Consider the following 19,698-nt stretch of genomic DNA (forward strand, 5'->3'; position numbering starts at 1 on the left):
TGAAAGAAATTTGGATCCTGATAGCCAGGAAGAAGGGTATTGAGTGGACCTCTGCAGAAAGAAAATGGGCCCCAAAGGAGAAGCTGAACAGCCCACCACTGGGGAGGGCAGGAAACAGGGTGGTTCTGGGTGGGTGGGTGGGGAATTGGTAGAAACAACTCCTGGGGCTGTATCCTCAGAATGGCCACACCTGGGTGCAACAGCTCCAGACCAATCACTCTACTTCAAGTTCAGGTTCACATACTAGGATAGAGTCTCATTGGCTGAGTCTGGCCACTGATTGATAGCCCTGCCTCCTGAATCACCTGCTGAGGGAACTTGGGGAGCTGCTCCCTCAAGAAGGCAGGACAAGAGGAGTGAGAAGCCCCTGAGCAGAGATGAGTGAGGGAGAGTAGATAGAAATGGGGGGGAACAGGGCCAGACCATGATGGGCTCGGACGCCATGCTCAGCTGGAGGGGACCTCACATTAGTAAGGACTCTTATTTGCAAACAACGGACACCAGCCTTGACTAAACAAAAAGCAGATTTATTTAAAGGATATTCGGTAATTCACAGATTTTCCAGAGGGTTGGGGGCTCCCCAGGCAGGAGCAGCTCTCCAAATGAAGACAAAGACACCTCCACACTTGCACCTCCAATGTTCCCACCACAGCCACTGTCCCTGTTGTTTTTGCCACTGCTGCCATCCTTGAAAGCATAGATCCTGCTGGGTCCCTGCTTATTTGCATCACTAACTCCTAGTTCTGTGTCTGGGGTAGGTGTGTGGAGTGGTTGAGTCCAGGCTGTGAAGGAGACTTTGAAAGTGAGGGCTTGACCTTTTTAGGTTTGACAGGGAGGGAAAGGCTCACTTACATAAATTGAGAGATCTCCCAAAACACAGGAAGAGGGTTTAGTGGCTAGGTAAAGAAAAGAAAAAAAAAAGAAAAAAGATGGATGTCCACAACATACAATCCTGAAGTCATCTGGGAAAGACTGTCAGCCCTTAGAAGCCAGAAACTGGGTCTTTTGTCCCCAGAGCCCTCCTGGCATTGTGCCTGGTACAGAGGAAGGGGTGAAGTAAATATTGGCTGAGCTAATGCCCTGTCAGCATTAGGGGAGTGACATGAGCAGACTTAATTGGAGGGGCCAGATAAGTCTAACCATCCAACAAGAGGGCAGAGGCGGGAGCAGTGGGCTCTGGAGACCTGTGTTTGTGAACACCTACTTCCTGGTCCCCACAAACCTCTCCTGTGGCTAGGGTAGCTTGATTTCCCAGCACTCGGAATGCCTCATGCACTCGTCTTCTCTCTCCGCAAACTCCCACCCTCTTCCCTACCTTGGCTCATGGAGGAAACAGGAGCTCTCAGGGGCCAGCTCCACCCTCTCATCTGCGCTGGCTGCATTTCCTTCTGTTACAGCTCGGGAGGTGTGCCTTCGGGAGCTCTGGATCTCGGTATCTTTGGCCCTCTGGCTCCTACTGCATCAGGTTTTTTGTTGTTGTTGTTTTTTGTTTTCTTCTCTCTTTCCTCCTGAATCATGCTTATGAGCATGCAAACAGACTCTAGTTTCTTCCATCTTTAAAAACGAACAACCTCCCCGGACTCTGTGCCCCCTTCACAGCCAAACTTCCTGAAGGAGTAGCCTGTGAGTACCCACCAGTGCTGCTCCCGACTCCCCTGGGAGTATTCTTCCCTATCCCATTGAAGACAGGCTGGGCCACATGACTGACTTTGACCAATGAAACACGAGCAGGAGTGACATGTGTCTCGTGCAACAAAAGCTATAAGAGCCAGTATGTAGCTGGCCATGTCATGTGTTCCCTCTGCCAGGAGATGGGCACATTCTGGGTGGAGGATGTGCTCTCCCCCCAGGTCCCTGAGCAGAGCCTCAGCTGTCCTGACTGCATGAGAAACCAGCCTTTGTTGTCAGCCATTGGGACTCTGGGGCCACATACCCATCAGCATACCAGAGCCTGTCCTGACGGATAACAATGCTGTTTCCTTTTCTTCATATCCCATTCACTTTTTTTTTTTTACATTTAAAAAAGAATTATTTTTCAATTGTAGTTGACATACAATATTATATTAGTTTCAGGTGTACAACATAGTGATTAGACATTTATAACTTTATGAAGTGATCACCACGGTAAGTCTAGTACCCATCTGGCACCAAACAGTTATTACAGTATTATTGACTATATTCCCTGTGCTGTACTTTACATCCCTGTGACTGATTTTGTAGCTGGCAATTTGTACTTCTTAATCCTCTTCACCTTTCCCACCCATCCCCCCAGCCCTCTTCCCAGCTGGCAACCATTAGTTTGTTCTCTGTATCTATGAGTTTGTTCCTGTTTTGTTTGTTCGTTTATTTTGGTTTTTTTAATTCCACCTATAAGTAAAATCATATGGTATTTGTCTTTCTCTGTCTGACTTACTTCACTTAGCATAATACCTTCTCCCATTCACTCTTCATCCCAATCGGTGACTTCTGCCCCCACCTTTTTACCTGAAACGAACTTTCCAGCACCAATTACCTCCATGGTGCCACATCAACAGGATACTTCTCTGCCCTCATGTAAGCTCTCAGCAGCCCTCGTCATGGCTGATTCCTCCCTCCTTTTTGAAGCACTCTTGGCTCCTGCACGTCACTCTTCCTGGCTTTCCTCTGATCTCCTTGGCCATTCCTTCTCCTTTACATCCCTTCAGTATTGTTGTGTTGCCAGAGGCCTCCATCCTCTTTCTTCTCTCTCGACTCTCATGGGTGACCTCATCCATTCCCACGAATTGAAATACCATCTCTATGCCAATGATTCCCCAGTGTGTGACTCGCCTCTGGGCTCTGGTTTTGTACATTCAGCTGCCACCAAGTAAACATCTCTATAAGGCTCCCCAGAGCTCTTGTTGGCCCCTATGCCTGCTTGCCGAGGCTCCTTCAGTCTTCCTGTACCCTCATCCTCTCAGAGCCACCCCGTGGACCTCCCATTCCGCCCCCCTCACGCTGGCTTATCTGTGTCCTGTCAGTTCTATGTCCCAGCCATTTCTCAATCTGTCCTCTGCCCCACATCTGTCTCCGTGGTCCCCACCCTCTCCAGGTCACCCACATTTCTCACAGATAATAACCACAGCCCTCCCCGCCTCGACCTCTTGCTCCCCCTCAACCCATGCTCCAGTAGCAGTCCTCCAAACCCAATCTTGTCGCTCCTATTTCAGGCTCTTCAGTGGCTTCTTGCCACACCCAGAATTAGATCCAAACTCTTTACTGAGGCTTTTAAGGCCCTGGAAGACCCGCCTCTTGCATTTCTGACTGCATCTGCCCCTCTTCCTCTTCCACACCAAATTCAGCTCTGTCCCAGGGCCTTTGCACCTGCTGTTCCCTCTGCCTGGAAAGCTGTTATCTTATCCTTTAGGTTTCAACTCAGGTGTCACTGCGCAGGGTGGCCCTCCTTAAGCACACAAAGTAACGTCAGTCCCTCCGCCTCAATCTGAACCCCACTTTGTGTGCCTAGCACCTATCACCCTTTGTCAGTTTGAGCTTGTCTGGTTTCTTTTGTTTAATCATTCCCCACCCCCACCCCCAGAATGTAAGTTCCATGAAGGAAGGAGCCGTGTCGCTTACTGTTGCAGCACCAAGCATGGAGCTGTTTCTTGCATGAATGAAGGAGCTGGGAGACAGGTTCAGAACTGGGTGATCGACACCCAGATGTGAGTTCTGAATGCCTTTCAATGACAACAGGAAAAGGCTGGCTACTCCAGGGACTAGGAGCAAGGGCTTCTGGTGGAGACTTCTGGACCTGCTTATCAAAGGTTGGGTTTCAGCTCCTGTTTTGTGTTACCCAATGCGAGGGCTGTCAGGATTTGGTAGAGCCCCCATGCCACTCCCTCCCCCTCACAGCCCCTCAGGAGCCCCCAGGCAGGCATCTCAATGGACACTTGCCCCTGAAGACAGTCCCACCCCCACAGAGGTTTCCCTGCCCCACTGAACACGCCTAAGATACCACTCTGGTTTCAATTGCTGGTGGGTCCACTGTTTGCTGTGATTTGGGAGGAAGGACGAAGTCGGGCCCAGAGCCTTCTCAAAATCTCCTAGGAAGAGCTGGCTTTAGAGGCCCTTGGCTCTCAGTCTTCGAGTCTGGGGTGCCATAACCCAATTTCTGGGGCTCCCAAACCAAAGAGCAAATTTGGGTAACATGGAACACATTGGATGAGCCTCATGGTGGGGGGCTTCACCAGGTGAAGATAGAACCCACATGCCCTGAGCTTTCTGCAGACAGCTGGCAGCTCCAGATGGGACTGGATGGACTGGGAGAATGGACAATATAGGGGAACCCTGTCCCCATCTGCTGTTCCCTGGGGGCAGCTGAGGCCTGGCAGGGAACTTGAATTTGGGGTTGAGCCCCACCTCAGAGTCTAATTTTCTCAGGTCCTTCTGCCAAGCTGTTTAGGTTGGAGCACCAGTGTGAATGGGGCGAAAGCCAGAGTCCCTGGGGGTTGGGAGAGCTCAAAGGGGGTGGGTAGCAGCTCCCGTTGATAACAGTAACAGAAAAACAAATCATCACCCTTGGAGAGCCCCTCCTTGTAGCCCCCCTGGGCTAGCAGTTCAGGGGCACAGCCTCACTGCATCCTTCCAATACCCAGAAAGGCAGGTGCCCTGACCCCAATTCCAGACTAAGAAACTGAAGGCTTGGAGGGTCAGTGACCTGCCCGAGGTGGCCCAGCTGAAATGTGCTTCGTCTGGGGCTGTTCGGAAGCCCAGGCAGTTGCGGTACAGAGCTGCCCGAGCTAGCCTCCAACCCCACCCCTCCCTACACAGGGACCCCCGCAGTGAGGACGTGGTAGACAGGATAGGCGCCCGAGGTTGATCCAACAAGACCCCCTGAGAGCTTGGCAGCCCAATTAACCTGGCATTCCCAGCTGGGCCTGCTCAGGAGCCTGGGCACAGCAGATGAAAGCTAAAACGTTATTCCAGTAAGGGGCTGCCCACTTGCCAGCTGAGAGAGAACCTGAGGTGCTGAAAGGACTGGAGTGGGCACGTAATTTAGCACGTCAGGAGGAGAGTGGGAGCTACAGGCAAAGCCAGAGTGAGCACTGAGATAGTGAGCACAGGCCAGGGGGTGCACCTCTCCTCAGAAGAGGGCCCTGCCCCCTCGGGGATAGAGCTCAGGGATGCTGCAACATGAAAGGGCCCGGCTGCTGCCCCCCTTGATGGCCTCCAGAGACAGATCTGTGCTTACATAGGCACACGGGTGTACTCAGATTCATGCATGCATGTGTGCGCATGGAATGTACACACACACAGATAAACACACAGAGATGCAATTGTATACGCACACACAGCGTCCGTCTGGCGCACGACTGCATACAGGCTGCAGGCACTGGGCCCGAGGTGCTGCTGTCTGGAGAACATTTACGCTTCATATGCTTTATTTATGCCTGCCTGTTTGTCCCCTCCTCCTCCTATGCCCAGAGATTTTTTTTTTTTTCTTTTGAGGGGTTGGGGTCATAGTCCTGGCCGTGAGGATGACTAACTTGTCCTGGTTTGTTTGGGACTTCCAGTTTTGATACAAAGCCTGCGTCTTGGGTATGCCCTGTGTCCCAGGCAAACCTTCGCTGGTCACCCATCCCCCATTCTGACCTCAGGCAGGCCTGGTGCTCCTCGTCCCTCACTGTCTGTCACCTCTGTGATGGCCCAGGGGACCTCTGGAGGGAGCCATCCTGAATCTGCTCTGACCCGGGAGGCCTCAGTACTAATAAGAACCACTATGTTTATGGAGCACCTACTATGAGCCAGGCTCAAGGGTTTTCTTCTTGAGTACCTACTGTGTGCCAGGCACTATTCTAGGCCCTGGTGGTACAGCAGGAAACACACCAGACAAAAATCACTGTCCTGGCAGGAGACAGAAAATAAGAGACATAAATAGATGATATCATTTGTTAGAAGTGGCTGAATATAATGGGGAAAAGCAAACAGAGAAGGAGCCCATTTAAAATTCTGGGGAAGGGGAGGTGGTGAGAGACCAGAATTGTGAGGTGAGGAGCCCTGCAGATATCCTGGGAAGTGCTCCAGGCAGATGAAACAACAGCATATGCACCCGGCTAGAGGCCTCTCCTGTGAGAGAACAGCAAGGAGAAGAATGAGGCTAGGAGAGGGAGTGAGGGGGAGAGAAGGAGGAGAGGCAGCAGGAGAGAGCCCTGGGGCAGAGGGCTTCTGGGCCATGGTAAGGGCTTGGAGGTAAGGTAAGGGCTAATTGAGTGTGATGGCAGCCGTAGAGGGGCCACATGCTCTGACTCACGCTTTTGCTGCTGTGTTAGCAGAGATGTTGGGGTAGAGGTGGGAGTATGGGGACCACTCAGGAGGTGATTGTGATAGTCAACGGGAGAGATGATGGTGGCCCAAACCCAGATCGAGTTGGTGGCGGGGAGAAACAGATGGATTCTGGGTAAGTTCTGAGGTTGAGCTGACAGGATTTCTGGCAGATTGGGTGTAAGGTGAGAGAGGGAGAGAGAGGAGTCGATATGACTCGGAGGTTCTTGGCCTGAGCATCTGGAATGAAGGAGCTGCCTTCCCCTGACATGGAGGAGGCTTGTGGCGGGGAGCAGCAGCTCAGGTTTGGACAGATTGCCTTTGACAGATGGAGATATGGAGGAAACAGGTAGATATAGGCATCTGCAGACAGAGAAGGCCAGGCTGCAACTTTAAAGGATTATACCCATTTTACAGGTGAGGAAAAATGAGGCTCACAGAAGCAAGGGACATGGGATGGACCCAGGCCTCTCTGGCTTCTAAGCCTGTGCTCATCCCACTGCCCTGTGCTGTGGGACAGGGAAACACTGGTTGCCCTGCCCAACCCCCCATGTCCAGCAGTGGGTGCCAAGGAGGGAAGTCCAGCTCTGCCCTGGCTGGCTTCCTTGTCTCCAGGGCTGGGCCAGGCTGAGGAGGTGGGGAAGCCCACTAGGAAGTGGCCTGTACTTGGGTGCGGCACAGAGGGACAGTGCCAAGTGGCCTGAGGCGCCAGCAGCTCTTGGAGCACAGGCGGCCTGGCCTGAGGCCATTATCTGACCAGCAGAGCCATTCGGTTAGCATCGATTGGCTTAGAGAGGAGCATCTGGCAAGGCTGGGGCGAAGGGGAGCTCTTCCCTGTTCAGGGGGAGAGTGGGCTGCAGAGCCAGCAGAATTGACCACACAGCTGACCAGTCTCTGAGCCCTAGGGAGCTCCGTGGACCGGCCCAGGCACCCATGGGGATGCCAATCCATCGGGGCTGCCCCTGTGCAGGTGTAGGGAGGAGGACCCCCCTTTGGGGCCACCTGGTGTCAGACTCAGGTCAGGAGGAGGCCCGAGACCTTGGGGCCAGGGAGGGCTGACCAGCCGTCAGATGAGGCTACCCTGCCTGCTTCATGCAGCGTGGAGGTCCTGGATTCAGAGTCAGTTGGGTGAGGCCTGCTCTACTGTCTGGCTCACCAGCTGTGTGGCCTTGGCCGGCCACTTCCCTCTCTGTGCCTGGTGTCCTTTCCCATGAAATGGCACAGCACCCACGTAAGGATTCCATGGAAAGAACCTGGCACAGGCTGAGGGCTGGGTTCTCCTTGCTTAGTTCCCTTCCTGCTGCCAAGGGTGGGGAAGATGTAGGACCCCTCCCACATTGGTCATCTAGCCTGGGACTGGGGCCGGGCCCTTGTCAATGCTGGTCCCAGTGGGGAGCTCTCTGGCCTCCCCACTCCTGGGATCCTCCCCTCCAACTGAGATGGTATTACAGCCTCTTTAGGAGTTCTGGCTACTTAGAGCTTAGGGGCTGAGAGGGAGGGGCTGCGGTGAGGTGGGGGCCTGCCACCTGCTTCCCTACCCCAGTGGCTTTGCACATACCATTCCCTCTGCCTGGAGTGCCCTTCCTACCCATGCTGCCAGGTCCAGCCCCCATGGGACTATTCATAAACACATCTAATGAATGGGCTGCTGAGTGGCCTGGATTACATGCCTGCCCATGCTCAGGACACTCACCCCTGCCCCCTTAGGTCCCTGCCCAACATTTGAAGGGTTTAGGGGTTTGCAGGAAGGAGGACGTGAAAACAATACCGGCTCTCCATTTCTGCGCATCTTCTATGCTGGCAGGGAGCAGAGGGCTTCATGAAAGATGGCACAGGGGCAGCAGGCTCCTTCCCTGTGCTTCCGCCCTTCCCCCACCACGTCCCTAGGTACCTACTTTGGGCCCAGCCCCTGGACAGACTGCCCAATAGTGTGGAAACCCCCCTATCTGCTAGTTCACGAGGACCGCTCAGTTCATCCTGGGCTCCTCCCTGCCCTGGCACCCTGGACACTCCAGGACTCTGGCAGCAAGTGTTGAATGGAGGAGGGAATGAATGAGGCTGCAGGATGTAGGTGAACTCAGATACGTGGGAGGCCAGATTTGGGAGCTGCTGAGCAGAATAGTCAATTGGGTGCATGCCCCTGGAGAAGGAGGAGGAGTAGAGCCTAAGGTAAGCCAGAGAGTGGGGGAGGCCCAGCCTTGCTTTCTTCACCCCCTCAGGCAGAGCAACCCCTGTCCCAGCCAGTGAGGAGGCTGATGGGAGGGGATGCAAGGCTCCTCCACGGAGATTTGAATCCCTGCTAACTTGCAATCTTAAAATGCACAGCAAAGGCACTGGCCTGCTTGTGCATTAATCAGTAATCAGTGGGTTGAGGTTCCCGTGGGCCTCCTGGAGGGGGCGCAGGAGTCTTGGCAATGCAGTGCCAGGAACTGGGCAGGGTGACGCTCTAGGGCCAGGCACCGTTGGCTCGGGCGTGGGGTGCCAGAAGCAGGTGGGGTTGGCTGGAAGGGCTGGTCCAGGGCCTTGAAGATGGGACCAATTTCCAGGGTGGAGAAGCAGACTCAGCTGAGACTCACCCCAGTGCCCCGTGGGAGTGGGCAGCTTCTGCGGCATGGGTCCACTGGCATCTGGGTAGTACTGAAGGATGGAGAGCAGCTCTAGGCATTCGTTGGACTCCCTGCCTCCTTCTGGGCCCCTGTCATAAGAAGGGCATGGGAGTTCCTGGCCTGGGTTCTGCCTTCACCCCATCCCCTGTTGTCTGACCCCCCCACCTGCCGAAGTGTGTTCACTTGCCAGCTGCTAAGCTCATACCTAGATCTTCAGGCACTTGGCCTTTTCATCCAAACAGGGTCTTCACCTGGTTTCCCTGTTCCCCAACCACCCCTGGGGGCATCTGTCTGAGGGAAGGATGTGGCTGTCTGTGCCCCCCCAGCTTCTCTGGGGATCATTTCAGAGAACCTCATCCCAGAGCCTTAAGAAGACAAAGCCACGACAGCAGGCTGTGTTGTCTGCCCCTGGCCCAGGTCGGGACAGGTGAACCCTTCACTCCCCACCCTTAGGGTAGTTCTGAGGATCAGAAGGGCAAGAGCAGAAGAGCTTTGTCAATCCCATAAGCTGTACAAATGTCGAGTGGCATTAGTGCTGAGCTTGCCCCAGCTCACCCCCATCCCCACGGCGAGTTGTGAGCATGTCACTGCTGCCACACTGAAGGGAAGGCAGTGCCTTTGTCTTTGCGGGACCCTAGAGGTTTCACACACGCACAGATTTGCGGCTATGGCCCTGACCCTTCAGCAGAGTGAGCACGGTGAACTACCTTGAGTTAGGAGGGAACCCTGGGCTCCCTCAGAGTGGCCAGGTGGAGGCTGCCTCCCTGGGACAGAGTTCCTGGAAGAGAGCAGCCTGGGCAGGGGTGAGGAGTGGAGCTGACCCTGGGCGGGGGGGTGGGGGGGGAGTATCGGGCTCTGAAAGGTGTGACCAATATGGGTTGGGCCCTCCTCCCAGCCCTGGTGTTAGAGGTTCAAGGTAGCCCTGCCGGCTCTCCAAGAGTCAGCTGGGTTTTGGGATCCAGGCTCCTATTCCGTCATACTCCTGCCTCCCCCTGTGGGGCTGGGGTCCCTGGGCCAGGTTCAGGTGGGCAGTGAGGGGCTGGAGGTCAGATCCAAGCCTCCACACGGGAACAAGAGGTGGCATGGTGGTCATCTACTCACATTACAGACACAGATAGGGAAACAGGCCGATGAGACACCAGCCTTGTACCTGGCCTGCAGGTTGCAGGCTGTCCCATGGTCACGACTAAAGGCACTGCAGAGTCTGCGTAGAGCATGGCCTGGCCCAGAAAGGGTCCCCACAGCTGCACTGCCACCACCACCAACACTGAGGTCATAATTGCTCTGAGATTGCAACCGAACCCAATTATGCAAAAACCAAATTACGTGCGATGATTTTTATGTGTTGGAAACGTTAGGTCGAAGCTGGGTGATTACAAGGGGATGGGAAACAGCTGCCACTCTCTGGGAGCCCATAACTTCCAACAGCTGGGAGCTGTCACTTATTTACAATACTGTTTCTGCCAGAAACGAGGGGGTGGCAGTTGTGGCTAGTCCGGCCTGAGCCTGGGCAGGCAGCTGGGGCAGCGGCAGACCTGGGAGCCTGGCGAGGCAGCCATCGTGAGGCTGGGAACAGGGCTGGCTGGAGAGCGGCTAGGAGGGTTGGTTCTCTCATGCTGCACACTCTGGGCACAGCTGGCAGCAGGAAGAATCGGCTGAGCTGCCCTATGCCCCCCAGCTCTCGTGAAAGGCCTGGCTGGCCAAGCTGGAAGGGAAGGGCAGGAGGCCAACTCGGGCAGTGACGAGCCTGGAGCCTGTCCCCCCAGCACCGGCGTGCCTGCTGGGCCACCAGGGGCAGCTGCGACCCTGGAAAAAGGCAGGTAATGACTGTCGTCCATAATGAGGCTGCTCCGATAATGAGCGTGGGGCTATTATCTGACCACAGGCTGGACACATCCGAAAATAAATTATTTTAAGGATCCATTAACGAATGCCTAATTAATGCCCAATTAGAGGGAAGCTACAGAGGAAATGCTCGGGACAATCATAAGGCAAGGCCTGGTTTGCAGCGACAGCCTGGGAGCTGGAGCAAGTGAGGTGGGGAGAGGGGAGAAGCCAGAGGTGGGCCTGAATGGGGGTGGGGAGAGGGGAGAAGCCAGAGGTGGGCCTGAATGGGGGTGGGGAGAGGGGAGAAGCCAGAGGTGGGCCTGAATGGGGGTGGGGAGAGGGGAGAAGCCAGAGGTGGGCCTGAATGGGGGCGTCTGGGGGTTTCCTGGGCCCCAGAGCCCATTAGCCCTGGTGCCTCCCCCAGTCCTTTGAACACCTATGTCCTCTCAGTACACCTTCACAGCTCAGTGAGGGACAGTGATTACTATTTAGAAATGAGGAAACTGAGGCAGAGGGGTGTCACATATTTGAGGACGTGGGAGGCACTGTAAATGGGACATCTTCTGAGATGAACTTTGCTGTCATGCGTGCATGACTCTCTTGTTTGGGAGAATAATTTAAATAAAGAGACTCTGGACCTCATATGAGATACTGACTTGGGTAGGTGTCTGCACCACTATCTATTTACACAGACAACTGTGAGCCAGTGGCAGAGCTGGGACAGGACTCAGAGCTGACTGCTTTGTGAACCCCACCCAGAAGGGCTGACAGAGCCTGAGGGGGTGAGACTGGGGTGTTCGGGAGCGTACTTGGGGGAATCAGAGCCTTCACTCCAAGCTTACCTCACAGCCCAGGCTGCGGATTGAACCCCCGGTAGAGGAGGGGTGCCAGGGTGTGGAGAGCTAGCTGGGGGCCTGGCTTGGGTCTGCCCCCTGCCTTCCTCCTATCAGGAGCCAAGCCCTTAGGGGGCCACCATCCCAGACAACTGAGGGGAGCAGACAAAACAGAGCCCCAGCTGGTCTAGGAGGGTCCCGTGCAGTGTCCGGCCCTCTCTATCTCCCGCCTCCTGGGAAGCCCCTGACCTGGCTGTGCTCTCTCCCCACCAGGCTGCTGTGTGGAACTGCTGCTGCTGCTGCTGGCCGGGGAGCTGCCGCTGGGCGGCGGCTGCCCGCGGGACTGTGTGTGCTATCCGGCACCCATGACAGTCAGCTGCCAGGCGCACAACTTCGCCGCCATCCCCGAGGGCATCCCAGAGGACAGCGAGCGGATCTTCCTGCAGAACAACCGCATAACTGTCCTCCAGCAGGGCCACTTCAGCCCCGCTATGGTGACCCTGTGGATCTACTCCAACAACATCACCGTCATCCACCCCAATACCTTCGAGGGCTTCGTGCACCTGGAGGAGCTGGACCTGGGTGACAACCGGCAGCTGCGGACACTGGCGCCGGAGACCTTCCAGGGCCTGGTGAAGCTCCACGCCCTGTACCTCTATAAGTGCGGGCTCGGCGCCCTGCCTGAGGGCATCTTCGGCGGCCTGCACAGCCTGCAGTACCTTTACCTGCAGGACAACCACATCGAGTACCTGCAGGACGACATCTTTGTGGACCTGGTCAACCTCAGCCACCTGTTTCTCCATGGCAACAAGCTGTGGAGCCTGGGCCAGGACACCTTCCGAGGGCTGGTGAACCTGGACCGGCTCCTGCTGCACGAGAACCAGCTGCAGTGGGTCCACCACAAGGCTTTCCACGATCTCCACCGGCTCACCACCCTCTTCCTCTTCAACAACAGTCTCTCCGAGCTGCAGGGAGACTGCCTGGCGCCCCTGGGGGCCCTGGAGTTCCTCCGTCTCAACGGGAACGCCTGGGACTGTGGCTGCCGGGCGCGTTCCCTGTGGGAATGGCTTCGGAGGTTCCGCGGCTCCAGCTCTGCTGTCCCCTGCGTGTCCCCCGAGCCGCGGCAGGGCCAGGACCTGAAGCTGCTGAGTGCCGAGGACTTCAGGAACTGCTCGGGGCCAGCGTCCCCGCACCAGATCAAGTCACACACGCTCACCACCACCGACAGGGCTGCCCGCAAGGAACACCAATCACCCCGTGGCCCCGCCAGGGACAAGGGCCACTCTCACGGCCATCTGCCTGGCTCCCGGATAGGCTACAGGAAGCCAGGCAAGAACTGCACCAGCCATAGGAATCGCAACCAGGTCTGGAAGGCGGGTGCCGGGAAGCAGGCCCACGAGCTGCAGGACTACGCGCCTGACTACCAGCACAAGTTCAGCTTTGATATCATGCCCACAGCACGGCCCAAGAGGAAGGGCAAGTGTGCCCGCAGGACCCCCATCCGTGCCCCCAGTGGGGTGCAGCAGGCCTCCTCAGGCAGTTCTCTGGGGGCCTCCATCCTGCTCTGGGTGCTAGGGCTGGCGGTCACGCTCCGCTGAAGACCCAGGGCAGCAGCGCCCAGCACTGCCACATGTCCACCAAGGAACAGAATTTCTTTTCTTTTTTTTACCAGTGGAGGATCTGCTGGGTTCCAGGCAGAGGCTGGTAAAGGCTTCGGCTGCTGTCTAGACCCTGCCCGGTGGATTATAAACCCAAAGTGTACAGCCCCAAGTGGGAGGGGGTTAGCACACCTCACCCCGCTGTCCCAGCCAGCCCCCACCGAGCAGCCATGGACAGCAGCCATCCAGCAAGGCGGTTGACACTCGCAAAGCGAATCCTTCATAAACAACAATGGGACAGTGCCCCACAGGAGCCTGGCTCTGTGGAATCCTGGTCATTTGGAGAGGTTTGAAGCGCCTCCATCATTTTTGGAGGAAGCAGGACTCAGAGGAACAGACGAGGCTCACCCCAAAAGGCTGGGTCGACTAGCTGTCTAGGAGCACATATGCAGGTGGCCTTTTGGCTTTTGCCTGAGGTCACTTCGTCAACTTGCCCTGAATCCAACAGTTTGCCACCTTCAGTACCTCCCTCAGGGTGACGCCTCTCATTCCTGATGTCTCAGGCAACCCTGGCAGAACCAGCCCAGACCCTGGGCTCCAAGAACCAATTACCAAAGGAAAGATCATCAGAGGCTGAAATTCAGAACTTCATCATGTGCAATGAGGCTCTCCCAGGAGGTGCAGTTTTATAACTATGTCCACTTATATATATACACACACACACACACACACACACTCTACATATATATATATATATACGTACACAAAGGCACAGGTCCCTGCCCCACTCCCTTACCAAACTGTATGTCTTACCATGTTCATAAACTATACAGAAAACTATATCTGCTGAACTAAGGATTGTATTGGTGATTTCTAGCAAGAAGAGAGTTAGAGAATTTTTGTCTAGGATCCCAATCTGCAGCAATCATCCCTATGTAACCTGGGCTTGCCAGGGGCCTGGAGCAAATGGTTATGGGGAGGTTCAGGGAGAAGGGGAGGCAGCAAGAATCACTTCAGGGGACCAATATTCTTAGATAGTTAGAGCATCACCTCGTTTTTATATGCAGCACAAGCCTATTGCTGCCTGGGAACACCATCACCCCCACCACAGTAGCTGTTGGCATCAGGGTGAGAAGTGAGAATCATCATGTTGGACATCATGAAGCCAGGTCCTGGGACAGGCTAGACGGAGAAGGGGAAGGAAGGAGCGTTGGGTTTCTTTGGCCATTGGGTGAGGCAGGCTTCACAGTGTTAGTTCAACAGGCTGGGCAATGTCGTCAGCCTAGCGTTTGCCAGCGGCAGTCTGGACAGGCCAGGGAGACTCTGGGCATGATCCCAGGCCTCCATTACGGCTCAGCTGCAGAATTTTTTCTTGAGGCTCTTTGATAGGCGTCCTAGCAAGGGCCCTGAGTAGGGTGGCAGGAGGGAAAGTATCAGGTGGCCTTAGCAGAAGGGGAACAATGAGGGCATTTCAAGAACCATCTCAGGCACTTCTGCATTATGGAGGCCCCATCCCTCCTGGCCCTTCTGAAGATGCCCAGGGATGGGCAGCGGTCAGTGGGCCAGGCTCAGGGGTCAGGAGCGGGGATGTGCAGGGAATGGAGCAGGCCAGCCCAGATAGGGCACAGGGGCTCCCGTCCAGGTTGCCATGCTACTGGCTGGGGCCTGGGCAGGCACAATCTCCTTTGCGCTTTGCACAAACCTGAATTCCCCACCAGAGAGGATGTGTGTGAGGAGCAAGAAACACTGAATCCAATTAAAGAGAGAAAAATAATAATAAAAATTTTCTCTTGGACAAGAGCCCTGTTTCTCATTTCCTAACCCCGCATTCCTAAAGGAGTGGCAGATCCCAGACTTTTGTAGGGTGGGCGAGCCTGGCAGAGCACAGCTCTGAGAACACAGCATGTTTGTTGGCAGGAGGAGCCTTTTGGGGCAGGGGCACGCTGATTCACTGGGCTGCATGTGCATATGCACACACACACACACACACACACACACATTCTCCATTCCGTGGTTCTTCCCTCACCCGCAGAGAACATGACTCACTTTCCACAGTGGCCGTCCTGGGTCAGCACCATCTCTGTGGCTCTCTCTGGAGCAGGCTATCTAGAGCCTTCCTCGCCTGTTCCCAAGGGCCTCACCAACAGCGGCTGAGCTGTTGATTCTTGGGGTCTTGAGGGTGGCTGGAAAGAAACTGTCAGGCCCTGAGGAGTTTCCAGGAGTCCAGGGACCGACCCAGACAGCAGTAGACAGGATCTGGAGGGTGCACCTGCCTCTCTGGTCTCAGAAAAAGGAGAAAGTTCCCAGAGAGAGAGGAGGGCTACGTTGTCAGGTTCTGGACAAAGCCACCTCTGTACATGGCTTAAGATGGGCACTCATGGGAGTCGGGTGAGGGCAGAACAAATCGTCTTTAGCCTGCAGTTGTTCTCTGATGGCCTTTCTGCTCTTACCCAGGCCGGTACCCAGGCCTGGTTCTCCCTTAGAACCTGAGGATGTTGTCGGGTTGTTCATTTCATTTCCAACTTTAGACAGTAAAGCCCTCAGCGGGAAAATCAAGAGTCCAAGCACTTTATTAAATTTTTTTAAAAAGACTTAGTAAGTCCTATAATATGGAAGGGAAATGTCAGAACGAGAAATGCTAATGTTTTATAAATGATCCACTTCTGTCAAGCTCAGTGCAGTCTCTGGTTGCTGACGGTTGTTAGAGGCAAAGCAGAGGGGTCCAGGACTCCAGGTGTATTTTTAACAGCTTTCTCTAAGAGGTGGTGGGGGGGGAAGCAGTTCAATTGTGGATGACATTACTCATCATTCAGCTGGTCACATGCTACCCAGTTACGATGACACCATTGCCCAAAACATCAGATGAAGTTGACAAGTCAGGGGCTAAGGGGAGGCTCCTTTATTCACCTCCTGGGTGGTTCAGGGCTGGGAGATGAGGGTTTCTGCCCCTGGAATCCCGTCTTCCTCCCAGGGCTGAGGCCACTCCTTTGTTCTTGATGGAGCGAGCCCTTCTGCCACTTTCGATCAGCACCTCTCCTAGGCCCAGGGAGGGAGTCATCTCTTCTGCCTCTGTCCCCTCGGGCCACACAGCCCCCTACTCTGGAAGGTGGCCCGCAGGAGGAGCTGTGTGGCCACTGGTGGTCTGAGTTTCTCCACACAAGCACCTCCCATGATCCATGAGCATGGCTGGCTCCCTATCTTTATTCAACATAGGCCCTGATCAAGGGCCTATGTGTGCCAGCCATTGGTCCAGGCTCTGAGGACATCAAGATGAGAAGATATGGCTCTCCTTAAGGAGCTCAGAGCCTACACATGGAAACAAGTATGGGATTGGTGAAACCAGTGTGGGATTGGTGCCTGTGTTAGTGCCCACCCCACCCCCTGCAGTGAGAAACTCGCCTGGGGTGGAGGCAGTCAGGGAGGGCTTCCAGGAGGAGATGGCTCTCAGAGTGGCCAGAGAAGAGTGTTAAGAGTATTCCAGGCAGAAGGCTGGAAGCATGCAATAGCACCGTGTTTGGGGTATCAGCAAAGAGCTGTGAGTTGGGGACTGGGAATTTTGTTTGGGAAGGTGTGGGAGGTGAGTCTGGAAAGGGGACGGCCCAGGACTTGGACTCCACTCTAGAAGTGGAGATGTGCCGCCTCTCGGGGTGCTCTTCCCTTCCCCGCACCCTTTGCACCTCTCCAAGCACGTGATCCGCACCAGTGTCATGCTTGCCAGTGTTCCTCAACAGTGGGTTTCATCATCGCAACTTGCCTCTTCTGCTCAGCCAGATCCTTCCCTTGTGCCAGCAAGCTGGAGCGCTCTCTGGAAAGCTGCCTGGGCCAGAGTCCCAATCCCAGACACCTGCTGCTTCCAAGCTCGGAAAGTATCCCATAGCCGTTTTGTCTCCTACGCTCCCTGCTTTCCCATCCACGCAGGACTCAGCCCTCAGCCCCTCTCCTTGCTTCCAAGCATGGCTGCACAGACACTCCCTCAGCCACCTCAGCCCTCAGCCCCTCTCCTTGCTTCCAAGCATGGCTGCACAGACACTCCCTCAGCCACCTCTACACGTGCTCACTCTAGCTGACTATCAGTGATCCCCAGAACTCCCTAAACTGCACCTCCTCCCTTTTCTCTCCTGCTAGGGCTGTTCATTACCTGGGAGCCAAGAATCCCATTTAGCAAATGTTTACTCATCACCTAACTAATCACTCAGCACTCTGCCACCATGGCAAAAGGGGTTCCAGGAGGTTTGATGACAGGTTTGAGGGGGCGTGAGGGGGGCAAGAAGGTTTCTTGGAGGCCAAGCTGCAGGTCCCCATGTCAGAGAGAATGCATTTGCTGGGAGGGCTCCCTGGAGCTGGCTGGGAGCCTCGGGGCCTGGGGAGCTCCCAGCAAATCCTTCCTAGCATCGTCACCACCCCCCCAGACTGTCTCCAGTTCTGGGGCCGAGCTCCTCAGGCCCCTGCTCAACACTGACCTAGAGGATTCCAGCCTTTCTCTGTGCACATTCTTTGATTGACCGGGGTGAGTATACACTCTGACGGAGTGCCGGTCAACAATCGCTGTTAAGCCTCCTGACCCAGCTGTGGTCACCTTCTGGTTGATCTCCTTCCAGCTTAGCTCTCTGGCCTCAGCTTCTTCTAAGTAGGAGTGTAGCCCATCAGCCGTTACTCCATCCCCTGTCACCAAGCCCCCATTCTCAGCTCATAATGGGCCAATTTTCTTTTACCTTCTGTCTACTTGGAAAATATCTCAAGAAGCTTTGATTGTGCATTAAAATAGCCTTTACAATTCTATGCTCAATATCTCTTTCTGCTCTTCAAATTGTCCCTTTTAACTCACAACTCTTTTGGTATAAATCTCCCGGTCTCCCCCTTTGCAGGTTGTTAATAAATACAAGCTCTAAAAAAATATACATAAACATCTATTGCTGGCTAAATAACTCACAGCACAATCAAAAAGCCAGGGGAAAAATGGAAGGCTGGGCACCATGCACGCCCACCCGTGCTTTCTTACGCCCACCCTCGCTTATGGGTCTAAGAGTCACTGGGTGAAGGGACCAAGGATGACCCCCGGGAGGAAGAGAAGAGAGTAGTTATAGTGCTGTGTTGACAGGCTCTCTCCAAGACCAACGAGGGAGGAGTAAGGACACAGGGGACCCCTGTGCAGGCGGTGGCTACTTCAAGTGGCATTTCAGTGGGCTGGTCCACAAGACCCCTTACTTCCAAAAGAAATGAGTCAGCCTTCTCCTAGATCCGGTACCAGCCTGCCCGAGGGGGCCTGCCCCCCATCTTTCCCCTTTCAGCTCTTATTTCTCATTAGAGTCGTTAGTTTCTAAGCACCAGGAGGGTGGGGAAAGCTGTGCCTTTTGTGTCACAGATTTCTGTGTGGCAGCGTGCACACTAATGGCATGCCTGAACAGCAGAATTTGACATTGCGGCTGCAAAATGTGCTTGGGTCACAGTGCTTTCCAAATTGGCTGAGGCTCCACGTCAACCCCTCTTCATTCACCCAGGCATCTCAGGGGGCTCCTGCCAGCGACAGCTTCTGCTGTTCCCACTCAGGGCCTCAGAAAAGAGAGAGGAAGCGAGAGATGTATTAAACTCTTCAATCTCTGTAAGTACCATTTCCCAGGAGACAGACTCTAAGGAAGAAGGAAATGCAAGTGCTCAGAACCTAAACAGGTGGAAGGCCTCTGAATCGACCGGCTCCATATTACCCCTCCCCCAGCTTCAGGGACCATGGGGGCAAGACAATGGTGCCCTCTGAATGGCAGCTGATGGGAGATTGAGACGTCCAGTTGGTTGCTCACTGCTCCAGCCAGAGAGCGAGGCAAGATATAATCACCACATAAACGTTCTCAGTGATGAGGGGCCACCAAGACAAACCCACAGAGGAAGAGCTGCAAGGGGTGGGGTCAGGCATAGACTGGATGGTCAAGGGAAGGTGGTGTCTGAGTGAAACCCTAGAAGACACACACACACAGTGTCACTCAGAGAGAGGAAGCACAGCCCTACAATGCAGTCATATAGCCAGAGAGTCAGAGGCAAGGAAAGATGCAGACAGACAGGAGGGCATGATAGGGAGAGAGAGCCGTTGTGCACATATGGGCACACCATCACTCAGGCTCTGCTTCCCGTCCCTGCCCCTTGTGCCGCTGAGTATGGGACATTCCTGCAGTCCACAGATTCGATTGCCCATCATGTGCGTGGCCCTGGCCAGGCCCTGGGATACTATGGCGAAGGAGAGTGCCCATCCACAAGGAGCTCACCTTCCAGCCGAGAGCTGCCCCTTTATTTGATTACAATGGGGGTGGTCAGGAGAGGGGCAGAAGGGTCTGTCATGCAGACACCCCCCAGGGAGAGTGAAGAGTGGGGTGAGTCTTGCCCTCCCCACATGCTGGTGACCCTCTGTCAGGGACAGCTGTGTGTGACAAGGGGCAGATTCTGGTCTGAGCCCTGGGCCTCAGCATTTCCTTCTGAGCCTTGAACCTGAAGGGGTTTGTCCAGCTCCCAGTGCAGTGAAGGCTCCAAGAGGCCTTGAACCCTTAATTCTCTGGCACTGGGTCCATG

The 19,698-nt window shown here is 54.9% G+C and overlaps 1 protein-coding gene across 4 annotated transcripts in view; it reads left to right on the forward strand.

Annotated features, from left to right (window-relative positions):
- The window catches only part of RTN4RL1 (reticulon 4 receptor like 1), a 67,837-nt gene extending 53,852 nt beyond the window's left edge, over nucleotides 1–13,985 (forward strand). For 3 of the 4 annotated variants that reach the window (XM_081028354.1, XM_081028356.1, XM_081028353.1), the window contains exon 2: nucleotides 11,819–13,985. In XM_081028354.1, coding sequence (XP_080884480.1) covers nucleotides 11,819–13,143 — 1,325 coding nt within the window. In that variant the 3' untranslated portion in view covers nucleotides 13,144–13,985. Of the gene's footprint in view, nucleotides 1–10,352; nucleotides 10,706–11,818 lie in introns of all 4 variants that reach the window. The other variant, XM_081028355.1, reaches the window with a different exon arrangement.
- The last annotated feature ends 5,713 nt before the right edge of the window (nucleotides 13,986–19,698 follow it).

The sequence above is a fragment of the Rhinolophus hipposideros genome, assembly GCF_964194185.1.
Source record: "Rhinolophus hipposideros genome assembly, chromosome: 20".
Lineage (NCBI taxonomy): Eukaryota > Metazoa > Chordata > Mammalia > Chiroptera > Rhinolophidae > Rhinolophus > Rhinolophus hipposideros.